The sequence below is a fragment of the Platichthys flesus genome, chromosome 17, assembly GCF_949316205.1.
Source record: "Platichthys flesus chromosome 17, fPlaFle2.1, whole genome shotgun sequence".
NCBI lineage: Eukaryota > Metazoa > Chordata > Actinopteri > Pleuronectiformes > Pleuronectidae > Platichthys > Platichthys flesus.
Window position 1 is genome coordinate 17462346 of NC_084961.1, and position 14724 is coordinate 17477069.

Genomic DNA, 14724 nt, shown 5'->3' on the forward strand with positions numbered 1-14724 from the left:
TTTCTTCACATTCCCTCTGGCAACATCTGAGGAGAAGTGTGAGGAATGTTACTGAGGACTTTTTTGTAGTTGGATCGATCGATGAAATATTGATCAAAATAAGTTGTAATGTGCTAAAGGACCTCAAAAGTTTGATAACACATTGTTTATTATTATTTAAATAACCAGTCTATGTCAACATGATCATTCCAGTCTTCACAAATAGCCTGTTTCATCTGGATATTATTTGATTCTGCTCCTGGTTAAATAAAAATCTAGTAGTTGTAATTTGTAGAAAAAAGCATTCAGCACGTTTCAGCTCTATGCTCAACACTTTTATGTAGGCGGGGAAGCGGGGAGCACTTCTGAGATTTCTGTGTTGCCGTGAGTGCAGCTCAGTTTATATTGTTAATCTGTGGGGAAAAAAGGCATAAAAATATAAAACAAGACCCCATAGGTCAGTATTGCTGCAGCTTATTAAGAACTGTAGCAGTGTTTTATTTTAAGATGCGCCCTAGTGATCATTGTTATTGTGAGAGGGTCAAAGGACAAAGTCCGATGATGTAGAATAAAGGTGAATGAATGGGTCAACACAAACACAGGACTTTTACACAGTGGCCAGTTGATAGTTCCCTGTGTGAAACCAATGGCCTATGTTGTTGATTTAATCAATGATTATTCCACAAACTTAACCATGCTTTTATTTTCGTAACCATTACAAAGTACATGCTGTAATCAGAAGGAAGTGCTTACTTTGATTCACACCCCGATTTTTTCCTAAAGGTGACAAAGTTGTTTTTGTAAACAAACCATGAATGTTCTATAAGCTTAACTGCAGAGTGCTGCTGCCCGGCCCACTAAGTGTGTTTATTATTGTAACCATCTATATCCGGAGATGCTCCAAAGGGTTGTATACGAAGACAAATTACCTATATGGTCTTTCAGGTCAAATTAAACTGTTACACCTTAATCTGCAACCAAATTGCACATGCAAAAATTATGAAATGAGTGAGTTGATCACAACATGTCAAGCTGATCATTAGTCGTATTATGTTTGTATAAGTTTCTAGATTTGTGTCTAAATCTTGAATCTGAACCAGGAAGTAGCCTATTTATAGTTTGAAGGTTTCATTCATTGTTTGCTCATTTTGGTGATGAAAATGCCTCCAGAAGCAAATCAAGTCATTGTGTTCTGAGAATGTTCCGTAATCCGGCCAAACATGAATCTTCTTTGAAATGAGTGGGAGTGATGTTTACCATTTAATGATTTCCTCCCCCATTTTCATGGGTGGATCCAAAGCTCAGTTCTGACCACAAATGGTTCCTGAACATTAGGCAGTTTTTATTAAGCCAATTAGCCTCTGCTTGTCCAACTGATCTATTCTGGTATTGCGAAGGCGTCATTTTATTGTGAAAGTGTGGTGGTTCCGGGGTGCAAATCACAACAACAAATGGGAACACGCAACGGAAAAAATCACAAAACACAACAACCATTCAAAACACACAGCAACAAATTATAAACCACATTTTTGCAAGGTTTGCCAATGTGTTTCCTTATTTGCCATTGTATATTGTAATATGTTGTTGCGTTTTTTGCTTTGCTATTTGTGTTTTTCTTCTTTGAGATTTGATATCATTGTGATTTGCAGTTTAGGACAAAAGCTGCTATGTGTCATCCTCTATATGATGCAAATATACAAATCCAGTTTCAAGTTATATCAGCAAACACACTTAAATTCAAGTAAACAGGCTCTATTTGTGTAGAGAACATCTCATGTTGGCCATCTGAAAAAAAAAAACGTGTGTTACATCTTCACATTATTAATCAGTAGGTCCGGTTATGTAACTGTACTGTCACTTTAGCTGATTAGGTTCTGTGTCGAGCTCATATCAGCAATGTTATCAACTCAACCATGAGTTAATATGGCAATGCTAATTATTTTCAGCATCATCTCCATCATTCTTTATTAATATGTAAGAGCCTGTATTATTCTTGTTTCACACACACATGTACTGCTGCTATATGTCTAGGGATTTTTACTTTGAATACTTTAAGTATATATTACAGCAAGTGCCTACTTACTTTTTTTTAAGTAGAAAAGTTTATGTGGCACTTTTACGTTGAAGGGATTACTTCAACTTTTTGTCTCTTTATTTGTAGTTTTACTTCACACGTTTTACTTATGCTTATGCGTGCTGCGTTCCAGAGAATTTAATTGCGCTTAACTAGTAATTATCATATTTCCTACAGTCCTTGAACCTGGCGTCTGACGCATGGGAAGTGAATGTGCGTGTCTGTATGTGTGCGTGTGTGTGTGTGTGTGCGTTTGTTTGTGCGTGTGTGTGTGTGTGTGTAGGCTGATTGTAGTCCTCCGTACATCGAAGCCTCATAAATCTCTGTCCAGCCAATGGGGAGGCTCGTGTTAATCCCGGCTCGGGAGAAAAACGCAGATGCAGCTTTAACCTGAGCAGAGACAGTGGAGACACGCAGAGGGACAGTCGGGCAGAGACAGAGAGGAGGACTCAGGCTTTCAGTTGTGGACATGCGCGACACTCGATCACACTTTCCCATCACTTCATCTCACTTTGGAGCCTTCTGAAACGTTGATCCAGGCGAAGACGCGCTGTCCGCTTTTACACACCTCATCCACGGTCACCACTCACCAACATCACCTGGGAGAAAAGAGACGAGGATTGTCCGTACAACCCGATCACATTCTCCGGACGTCCTGTTCAGTGCGGTCGTCATGTCCTCCGGTGATGCCCCGGAGCAGGTTCGGCGGGTCAGCGTGCTGTCCTGGGATCAGGTGCGGCGTCTGGACGCCATCCTGGGGGAGAGCGTCCCGATCCACGGCCGCGGAAACTTCCCCACGCTGTCCGTGCAGCCCCGGCAGATCGTCCAGGTGAGACCCTCCATCCACACAGCTCCTAGGAGTTACGCTCTACATGATGCTGCATGACACTCGTGATGGAAAAGGGGAATAAAGACGTGGATCACAATCTAAATGAACAAATAATGTTCTTTTCTTTCATTTTTTTAAGGAAAGGGCAAGTTTTGAATTCTTTACAATTAGCAGATTTGGTTGAAGAAACCCATCAACCCCCTCCTATATCTTTCAGATATTCAATAATCATGTGACAAATCAGCTAACATGGATTCATTATCTGTCATGATATCTTTTGTTTGACCAGACACTAACTTGTTGAAAGTTCCCATAACAATTTAGTTCTGTCCCAAGAATAATGTCTCTGCATTGGGTCACAGACTCTTCACTGGATAACAGGTTTCTTTAAAAGAAAGTGAATTCACTTGTTGCAGAAGCGATGATGTAAAAATGTCCTTTGCTTGTTTCACTTTACTTGCTCGGAATCACATAGTTTGAAGCTGCTTGTTCTTGTGCAGTGGTCAGAGTTAGAAAAAAGAAGACATTGGATCACTCTTAATCTCAACACAGACATAAGAGTTTTCCACTAGCTCAATAATGCCCCTTGCTGAATCATTTTTTTTCACAGCTCTCGTGAAAATGAGGGAGAGATACGAACTGAGCTGCATTAACAAGGAATGAGACATTAAGGGGGAAATTTCTGGGATGCAATTTTCCTTGACATTATTATATTTGAATGCCTTTGCCTGTAATCTGTGGTTCATATTTCACTTGGGTGAGTCATATTTCCTGTGGTGCTCCTGCGGGGAAGAAAGATCCTCACCTACACATACGTAACATTTCAAGTTCCTCTATAATCATGGGGGCCAAACCATCTGCACTGAGCATCTCCACTAACCTCGTTCCTCCACAACACAATCCGGTAGACAGCAGGGACACCCTAACTTTCTTTCTTTCTTTCCAGAGTACTTATTAAAGAGCTTTTAAAGGCCAGCTCTTGGAAAACCAGCCCACTGCTGATGAGAGGCCACAGGGTCTGTCCTCAGTATCTGTCCTGCCTGATAGCTTGTGTGTTAGCATGTTGGATGGAGCATGACCCAGAGTACAACGGTACACATTTTAGTCATTCAGAGTAGTTTTTTTGTAAAAGGTCTGATTATCGTTTACTCAACACAAATTTTTTATCTTTTTAGTTAGCAACCAAATTTCAGGTTGTATAGCATCCCATTTCATCAGTTTAAGATAACGCTAGCCATTAGTAATTCAAATGACCCATATCTCAGCTACAGCCCTGTCTAGTGTCTATGCTAAGCACTGCCTCTGTGCTGTCATAGCACATTTATTACATATACATATACCAACTTCTACACTTACATGTCTTTCCAAAACAATGCTGTTGTCAATTTCATTAGCAAAATGCACATGTATGTAGAGATCTGCAAAGTCTGCAACAACATTCATTTGCGAAATATAAAATAAGATGCCATGTTCTCTGTCATGGAATATGTTGAGCAGGTGTCAGGTTTCTGATTTTCATACAATATGGACACAAATGGATACCAGTGGAAGGAAGGAAGGAAAAACACATTGAGAGATCAAAACCACTATGATATGTTTTGAAAAATGGTTGACAGCAATGTGAGGTATTTATGATTCATGGTAACTGGGCTAAAACATGCACCCACAAAAGACCAGTCTGCTCCTTAAATTCCATGTATTTTTAGCCTTGACACCAGACAGAGCGGTCTACCTGAGACAGATAGAGATGAGATCGGCGCCCGTCCTGTCATCACGTATTGGGTAAGGCGATCACGCTCCCGGAGAGTCAGAGGAGCCCCCTCTCAGTGGTGGGTTTGTCTGGGGGCCACATTTAAAAAACATCTGCTTGTGGTCTGGTTGTGAGTGAGCCATGGGAGCAGTGAAGGAAAACTTTTACTGTTACTGACACTTCTGTAGTCTGTATTTTATTTAATGCTTGCAGTCATCAACCCACAGTCTGTATAATAGGGAGACATACATGTTTCCCTCAGCAGACCATACCTACATGCAGGCCCTATGTAGTTTATGCACTTGGTAGCATTATACGACATGATGATAATCCCAGATACTCATGAGTGTGTCATGTTTTAGGTAATTTATTTTCGTTTGTGTGGGGGGCAGTGTGTTTTTGTTGGCCACTAAAAGGGTTGTTTCTCATTCCAGCTCTGCAAACTATCATATTTTAACTCAATCTTTGTGTCTACAGTACATAGAATGGGGTCTAATTGTCTGAGACCCCTGTTTTTGAATGGGAAATCCATTTTAGATTTTGGACCCCATGGTATCTTTCTTTTTCGTGTTTTCTAGTCATTGCTCTGCTCCCACCGTTGTGCTTTCGTGGTTTTTCTCACTTTTTTAACCGGAATTGATAATCCACCTTCCTGCATGGTAGTGAGTTGTCGTAGTTTGGAGCAGAAAGCAAGTAGTGGAGTAGTGCCTGTAATAACACTGGGGTTGTGGGTCAGGCGACGTTTCACTGTGGTAAATGAAAACCAGTCGCCTGACTCCACCGTGGCCGTTGACAGACTGTAAACTAACTCCTCACTAGACTATTGTTGTGAGATTGAGCCACATGAAGACACCACATGCTTCCAGTGGTCCCCAGAGAGGGTAACCTAGGAAGAAGTCTGATTGTTTGGTAATGATTTTTCTTTGGCAGTTCGCATTCAATTATTGGCTGTCAGTTCAGATTCTTGCACGTCATGGTGCTTCTCAGGGATCAAAACTCAGGGGACAGCACTGATGGTAACACTTAATTTGGATTTAGTTCAATTGGAGTGTCTTTGTTTAATACTGTCTCTTAATGCCAAAATGGAGGATGCTGCTCAATGAGAGTTCATTGTCTATATTTGTTCTTTAAATATCACACCAAAAAACAATCAATTACTTTGTATCTTCCTTTGAAAATGCTAGACTTTACGACGAAGGAGGATGGATTTGTAACATGGAGTTCAACACATTACTAACATAAATATGATGTTGTGTGGGCCATTTTGAGCTGGTTGCAGGGGGTAGATGGCAAGACTGGAAATAGCTTTATTTTACTAGTAAATCTCAGACACAGCTTCAGGCTATATAAGGATAACTACTCTTACCATAGCTTTTACACTCAGCCGTTTTATCTTTCTTGGCTAGCTCCATGAATCTTCTAAAGCATCCTCAAATGGGTCCTTTGGATCCAATCCTGGACATTAAAAGGTCTGTGAACCCTTGAAGCACGCAAAGAAATCCTTCACTGAAAACACACAGTGCATCACACAGAGGAGAAACAGCTTCACGTTTCAGCTCGTGACTCACTCTGGTATAAGCATTCGGGGGAAATGACCACCCTGGCATAGGAAATTCAAGGAGGGGAAAAGCAATCATCATCAAACCCCCGCTGCCTGCCAAGCTACTGTACAACTGACGGGCTGGGTTAGTTTTGGAGTGGATGCAGAGGTCAGGGGATTGTAACTTCTCATTTGCTGTCGCCATTTCCTTGGCACAGGGATGATCTGACTCGCTGCCCAGAGCTCTTATTAGCGTCCAGGGTACCATGGACTGGTAAATGGCTGGGTCGTTTAAAGCGGCCATAATAAAAGCGCATTTAGGCCACCGCTTAAATGAAGTGCTCAAGGAAACTATTGCGACTGGGGCCGGAGAGTGGAGAGACTGTAATGGGTCGCCAAGGCGTTGTCAACACCAGACAGTCTGGTGTGTTTGCGGCTCTTTTAACAAGGTTTTTCTGCTCGGACGTCAGCGGAAGTGTCTCCCTCGCTCGACTCAGGTGCCAGTCTGTCATGTAGGAAAACTTACGAACCTACTTTATGAGTGCTGAAGGATGGTGGGGCTGTTGGAGCTGTGCTTTGCCAACACGCTGTTTTCAGGACCCCCAGACGGGCAGATTATGGCGTGCTGCTGACTCGGACCAACTGTTTAAGTGTGAGATCAGAGCCAATACTGCTGCGGGTTTCCCTTTGCTGGATAGTGAAAGAATACCAACTCAACTTTTCTGCAATGCGTCAAGAGCTCTGTGTATTTCACTCTAGCCCACTGGAGTTTGTACTTATATGGTTTCTCTGTTAAGTATTGTTACACAGTTCAATATGGATAGCTTGGTGTTAATATTCTCAGGTCTTCTATTCTCTCTCAAGGTTTAGGTGGCAGAAAACTGGCATATAAATGTATATGAATATATATATAATATATCAAATTAGTTTATCTAAGGAAGCCTGTATACAGAACCATGTGTATCAGTCAAGCATAGTATTAACAGTGAAGGCTAAAGGAAGCAGGTAGCATGGAGCTCAAAATAAAAGCAAAAATTAAGTGTGTGTGAGGGCGAGTTGTTTTGTGTAACTTTTTTAAACTTCTATTAATATGTAACATTTCTAGCTAACATTAAGTTGGCTAGCTAACAGCATTACTCACAGGTATTGCATAACTAACACTAAATCCAAATATGTCTTTGTGCAGTTTAAACAACCAGACACAGCATGTACAAATGTGAGCGATAGTTTTATTTATTGATGTATCATATTTTGAAAAGAGCTACTTACATTGTTTCCCCTGTGTTAAGCTAGGCTACAGGCTAAAGACTAGAGGCCAGCTCCATACCTGACAAAAATGCAAAAAATTGGAAAATGGAAATATGACTTGTTCTTTTAACACCAGGGCCTGAAATAGGATGACAACTCTCAGAGCTTAAACAGTTTGCCGCAAAAGTGATGACCCTGAAGAGACGACAGCAGGTGTGATCAAAGGGAGGGGGAAAAATTGCAATTTAAAAAGTACCTAGGTTCTGAAACCCATAAGAAAATTTGCAAGAAAAACTACAGATTAGCACATGTCCATCCTTTGAAGCTCTCACACAGTGGAGCTTTATTGACGAGAGATTTATTAGATTCAGATTACAGTAATAAAAGTTTAATATGCAGGATTACATGGCTGGCTGGATAGAGGTTAGTCTGCATAGACTGATGGCTGTGAAAGTTTTCTAATGGACAGCTGTGTTTTGGATTTCCTGTTTAGTTCTTTTCTCCGCCCTGTGTCATTCGAGTGAAGCAACGTCTCAGCTGTCTGTAGCTCAGCAGTTTTCCCAGGAATCGCAGCAGTGCATGCTTGGTGTGTGTTCCAATAATCAGATAAAACATCTTGCTTTCCAAAGAGTGTTTGTCCAACAATAATGGGCTCACATTTTTTTAAATATAGGCTGTTGAAAAGTTCACTGCTTTGTGAATGTGGATCAGACAGGTGCTGACATGTCACCCGTCACAGCTTACCCTGTTGTGCTAAAGTTATATATGTTTGCTAATTCAGCTACTGAAATAATTAGGGCTGTGTTGTACATTAAGTGGGGCACCCTCTGGCAACAGGATCAGTTGTGGTTATTGATTCTGTGTCTTAAATATATATTTAAAACATTTTTTTTAGTTTAAGTTTTTACTTCCATAATAAACTTAAAAAATTGCCTTATTTTCACATGACAGCAGTCGGTTTCTTTATTGTATAGGGCAGAGCAGATGCTTGTTTGCATGTTCAAACTTGTGTTTTCTGAGTCAGACTCTGCTGATATTATTTTTGGTGGATACAGATCATTACATTTTTCCTCTCTATCTGTGCCTCTCAGGTGGTCAGGGCTCGACTGGAGGAGCGGGGCGTGGAGGTCCGTGATGTGAAGCTGAATGGCTCGGCAGCCAGCCATGTGCTGCACCCGGACAATGGTCTTGGCTACAAAGACCTGGACCTGATCTTTGGCCTAAATCTAACTGGTGACAAAACTTTCCGGGTTGTGAAAGATGTGGTGCTGGACTGCCTGGTGGACTTCTTGCCTGAAGGGGTGAGCAGGGACCGAATGACAGCCCTCACCCTGAGGGAGGCGTATGTGCAGAAACTGGTGAAAGTTTGCAATGACACAGACCGTTGGAGCCTCATCTCGCTGTCCAACAACACCGGCAAGAACGTGGAGCTAAAGTTTGTAGACTCCCTGAGGCGACAGTTTGAGTTCAGTGTTGATTCCTTCCAGATCACTCTGGACTCATTGCTGCTCTTTGACCGGTGCTCAGAGACGGCCATGTCTGAGACCTTCCACCCCACAGTGCAGGGGGAGAGCATGTATGGAGACTTTGAGGAGGCTTTGGGTCACCTTCGCTCCCAGACTATCGCCACTCGCAGCCCAGAAGAAATCAGAGGCGGTGGGCTGCTCAAGTACTGTCACCTGCTGGTGCGCGGCTTTCGGCCGTCCTGTGAGACGCAGATGAAACAGATGCAGCGCTACATGTGCTCGCGCTTCTTCATTGACTTCCCTGACATATGTGAGCAGCACAGAAAACTTGAGGGCTATCTGCAGAACCACTTTGCGGGCATGGAGAACAAGCGCTATGCATACCTGGTGACGCTGAGACAGGTGGTGGACGAGAGCACTGTGTGTCTGATGGGCCATGAGCGCAGACAGACGCTGGCCCTTATTTCCGCCCTGGCACTGCGTGTAATGGCAGAACAGAATGCTATCCCTGCTCTGGCCAACATCACCTGCTACTACCAGCCGGCTCCCTATGTCAGAGACGTCAACTTCAGCAATTACTATGTGGCACAAGTTCAGTCACCCATGGCCACATTCAGTAACTCTTATCAACGATGGCTGCCTTGCAGCTGAACAATGACTTATGGTGTCTGGAGAGATTTCCATTTTAACTTTACATTGATGTAAGCCGAGCACTTCTTGTGCTTGGTAGCTCTATTGCAACTGGGCTTTTTGCTATAAGACTCAGTGTGGTCAAAAAGGAATTTATGTTTCTTTTTTTTTTTTTTTTTTGCCAACTCTTATATCAAAACCATTCCACTAAGTTATATTGATTAATACTGCTGTAAAGAATTGTCATTCGAGCCATTCAAATTATAGTCTTCTTCTGTTGGCATTTTATAACCAGTGTGGACACGCATGGACAAATGAAGGGTTGATATGTGACAGAATATGTGCTAGTTCTGTTTCTGGTCGAATGGAGGCTTGTGTATTGTTTCTTTAATAAAATGTAAATACTTGGTACGAAACCAGAAAGCAGTTTTTCGTTCTGTCTGTGGTTTCAGCTCACCTGAATGAGAGAGGTTAAGGACCAAAGAAATACTTTTCTTTTGTAGCATGACAAACAGAGACTGTATGTGGTTCCAAGTGCCTGAAATTGACAAATGTCTTTATAGAAGTTACAATGTAAGAACCGTTTTTGAAACTTTTTTCATCCAGGTTACTGTAAATTTATATATCATTGGTCAAGGTATTTGTTTTTAAATCATTAAAAAATTGTCAGAAAAATATAAAGATGTTGTCTTCTTTTCTATTTTCCGCCAAGGAGGATGAGGACGTATGCTCCAGTTGACTTTAAATTATTCTGGGGATGTGCACCATGAATGCACTCTCCATCTCCCCGTCTCACTGTCTCCGTTTCTATGTCTCTATAGACCTCTTCTAAATTGTCTACCTTTCACTATCTTCCTCGATCACACACAAGCTCCACAGTGTGTTGTCTGTGCTCCATCAGCCAAACACTGACTGGCCTGAAACAAACACTTACTTGTTTAAGCTCTGTGCATCCCCTCCACCCCCACCCCCCAAATAGTCTGAGCCCTATACATTAGCCATTTCCGTCCACTTGTGCATCCACCGAGGGTTTCCTTGGCCTCATTTCAAGAAAGGGGAGATTGCTGTACCTTTTCTTGGACGAGTGGAGCTATGAGGGGGCAGCTGAGAACCAGGTGGTGAAATGGGTCTGCTGGCTTTTCAGCAACTGTTCCAGCACTTCACTTCCTGGAGGATCCAAACAGTTCAGTAATTCATCCTCTCCTAGAGCAGCATTCCTCCCACAAGACATTTTATCTTAATTACTTTTGCATGGGGGATGATTCCTTGAGATTTAGAGGAGCATGTAGCTGGGACACACACCAGCTCGCTGTCTCCTCTGATGGTGACAGAAAGAGTGTGAACATAAAGCAAATGCTGGAACGCTGGAGCTCTCACTTAATTCTTTCTAAAAAATTAATTCTGAAGCAAAAGTGTAAGTCAGAGTGATTCAGGGGCGAGATATACATGTAGCAAGGGAAATCTCCCTCCCAGGGTTAGCTGTCAGACTTGTCTCTTAACGGCTACAGAAACATTTAAAGAAGCCTGAGACACCTCTGGAGAGTTCCTGCAGCTGAGATGGAGCTTGTCTTATCTTTAACAAACCAGTGATTCCCACGCCTGGTTGCCTGACCCTAAGATTCAACAAGTGAGCCTTGAGGAGCATTTCCGGAAACATTGTGAAGATGGATTTTCTCATGTTAATTTTCACCCAGAACATGCTGGTGTGTTGCTCTTTTGCGTCACAACTTTGGTCCAGATTGACTCTCAACAACTACTGGATGGATTTCTTGTAAACTTCGTTCACTCCTGTTGAAATTTGTTATCCTCGGACACTAGCAACCTTTTTATTTTAGTCAAATGTCTCAACAGCTATTGGGTTCAAATATTGGGTATAATCTTGGTTTCCCCAGTGGTAGCTTCAACCCAGAGCATCATTTCAGGGCTGTTATGAAGGGCAAATGTCACACTGAATGTAACAGAATGTAATATTATGGTTTCTTTCATATGCTTAATAATTTTTGGTCCAAAGCGATTGTTGCTGCAGCGATTTTACAAAAACTACATTTGATTGCACCACATGTCCAAACTCAAATTCTGCATAATTTTTCACGTAAAACCGTCAGTATGGACAATTTTTTATTAGACTGGATTAAAATTTTCTACAGAGACTCCCTATTAGTCATCAAGTGCCAAAATAAGGCCCAACATTCAGTTTATCCGATACTAAAATAACAGAGTAACTCAATTGTACTTTTGTACTTTTAAATATTATATTTTACATCCTTTTATACATGACAACTTTAACATTGTCATTGTGTTATTGTAGCAGTAAGCTGAAGGTAGTAACTGGCTCTGTTGCTGCTGTGCCACACCAGACTCTCAAGCTGATTTCACACATGCACTCTGGAAACTGTCATGCCCAATTTTCTAGTCTTTGCCTTTCAAATATGAACAACGCAGCAGGAGATTGTCTGGGTCAGACGCATTCATAACAACAGGAATAGGAGGCGGGGAATGACAGATAAATTCAGCTGAAATTATATGTTTTTATTTGCAGCACATTGACACCGGTGTCGGCCCTTTTCACAAAAAAACACTTTCCAAATTTAAATCGTCGTCTCAGTCTTTTATGTTTATGGCTCCTCCTTTTCATTTGTATATTTGTATTATTTTTGATCTTTCATCGTGCTTACTCATTCATGGTGAGGGCTAACGTTGACATTTTCCGGATATTTACTAGCGGGTGGCAGGAAAAGTTCTGCAAAACATCCAGTGCAATTGATTCAGACATTGGCATTCTCACGTGCAGCCCAAAATATATACTATACATCCAAATGTAGTTATTCAGGAGTTATTTAGGAATTCAGTGCATGTCTGAAAGCAGCTAAAGAGTGGCTCACATTGGCTGTAGACTTTTGGTTATAGTTTTTAGATCAAATATTAATTAATTAATCATGATCAAAATTAACTTTAAAAGCTAATGCAGGGTTTTTGACAATTTCTGCTCCAACACAGTTTCTCTAATAGCAGCTGAAGTGTTTTCGAAGTCACGATAGACTTAAGGCAAGATAGCCACACTTGTTTTTCCTGGACAAATACCACAGATAAATATGACACTGTGGTAAGCAATGTGGTTCATACTGTTCCACAGTTCACATCAGCCCTCAACAGCTTGGCCTCCTCACCCCAGGCCCTCTAGTCTACGTGGGTGGGCCTCTGTGGGTTTGACTCCCACCACCAACACCGGAGCTGAAAAGGTCCTGTTATCATTTCATCCCACCATTCTGTGTCAGTCTGTTGCGAAGAGTAATCTGTGTCTAAAAACTCCAGTGTGCACTTTGTTTGGAAAAGGGTTAGGTTTTGCGCGTCTGATTAGATTATGGGAGCGTCATCCTTGGTGGTGAGAGATTCCACCTGGGGCATGATTGGAAGGGTCAGGATGGGTTTTGGAGCTGCGAGTGGTCTCCAGTGTAGCAGGCCGTTCACCATCGTCAACTCAGCTCCCTGTCTGGGCATATTGGCCGCCTCTGGAGATTGTGAAAGAAAAACAAATTTTCTCAGATGCAACACGGGTGGCTGAATCTTTTCAAACACAAATGAACGCAGTGAACTTTAAAGAGCAAGCCTGAAGTAGGAGGATAAATGATTATTTATCATAGGAAAAGGGGTGAAAATTAATGAGGGAGGAAATCAAAAAATCAAAAGACATATTTAATATCAAAGTTACGATGTTTTCCCAGTTTTTATTGTCGCCAAGTTCCATAGAAGTTCCATATGTGCAAAAATCCAAGATTGAGATACAACAAAAGCAAATAAAGTTGTTTTTATTCAAGAATGATTGAAGCAGATTGAAACTAATTTCAGTCTTTACAGCTGAAGAATGAAGGAATGGTGCAAGTCTTGTCTCATAAAGCTTGTTTAACTGGAGTGGGTGGCAATGTTCCATTCATCATCATGTCGTTAGCAAGAGGGTCCCAGGAAATCACAGACTTCTATTTGGAGAATCTGTGGATATTCCGAGCTGCTTCACTATGTTCATTTGTTTTCCTAAAATGCAATGGGCTTGCCTGTGCCTTACAGCAGGCAATAAAGACTATATATTCACCTCTGGCTTTTGAGGCATTTCTCTGAGCCACTAAATGAGTTAAGTACGTGTTTATTGGAGAAACTTCAATCAGTCAAAGGTGAAAATTCATGATATTTACATTCAAAGCTTACAAATTCAGGAAATGCATGCATTCCCTCTTTACTCACATGGACTGATTGAGAGATATAATATGACTCATTCATGAGTATATTTTAAGTAGTCAGACTCTGAGGGTGAGTGTTTATTCTTGACCTTGGAAACTACAGCAGATCAGCAATATCTGGAATAGAGCCCGACCATTACTGATATTTAGGGGGAGAACCCCCGCCCCCCGCAATAACCAATCAATCATCCAATATATATATAAAAGTATATATGTGAATCATTTGGCAATGATTCCTCAAGGCCGGCACATGCTTCTGTGTTTTCAGGGACACGCAAGCGCAAGTGCCCCTTGCGTGCCCATTGCTTGCTTGCTTGCAAGCCTCACGCAGCCCGCTATGCTGTGATTGGTCTGCTAACTACGTCCTTTCCGGAGTCACATTTCCGGGTTCATGCCTCATAATACCGGCAGGAAGCAAGGAAGATTTAGACGAACAAATATGGACCAAATAGAAGAGTTTTTGGCAGAAGAGAAAGTATGACCACGTGTATAACCCGTCATTGACGGAATACAACGACGAGCAGATGGCCTGCAATTCCTGGAACGAGATCTCGACTAACGTTGGTTTGCAGGTTGACGAGTGTACAAAGCTGTGGAGGAAGATCAAGGACAAATTTGTCAGAAAAAGGCGATGAGGAGCAGCAGTGGCGATGTAAATAAACAGTCGATGACGACTGCCACACACAAAGAAGGCCTCTCTAAGGTCGTCTTTGATAAAAAAACGTTACACCGCCTAGTTTTCTGGCTTTGAATTGCTTTGCAACACGCGCAACCCTTGGAGAACCATGAATTAAAACAAGTCCGTCGACACAACTGCATGAAAAGCTGTAGCCGCAGTTGCAGAAGCACGCACCGCCATTCAGATGCTGTTATAAAACCCTTATAACAAAGAAATGTAGCTGAGAATTGCAATATTTGTTTAATTAATTAAACAAATATTAACAAAGCACAAATACAACCACATTGAACTCCAATT

General features: G+C 41.8%; 1 protein-coding gene across 1 annotated transcript; it reads left to right on the forward strand.

The window, feature by feature from the left end:
* The first annotated feature begins 2369 nt into the window (after positions 1–2369).
* Positions 2370–10182, forward strand: LOC133971995 (terminal nucleotidyltransferase 5A-like). Its single transcript, XM_062409156.1, has 2 exons — positions 2370–2882; positions 8512–10182. Exons 1-2 carry the CDS (start codon positions 2727–2729, stop codon positions 9535–9537), a joined length of 1182 nt encoding a protein of 393 aa, XP_062265140.1. The 5' UTR covers positions 2370–2726; the 3' UTR covers positions 9538–10182.
* Positions 10183–14724: the final 4542 nt, after the last annotated feature.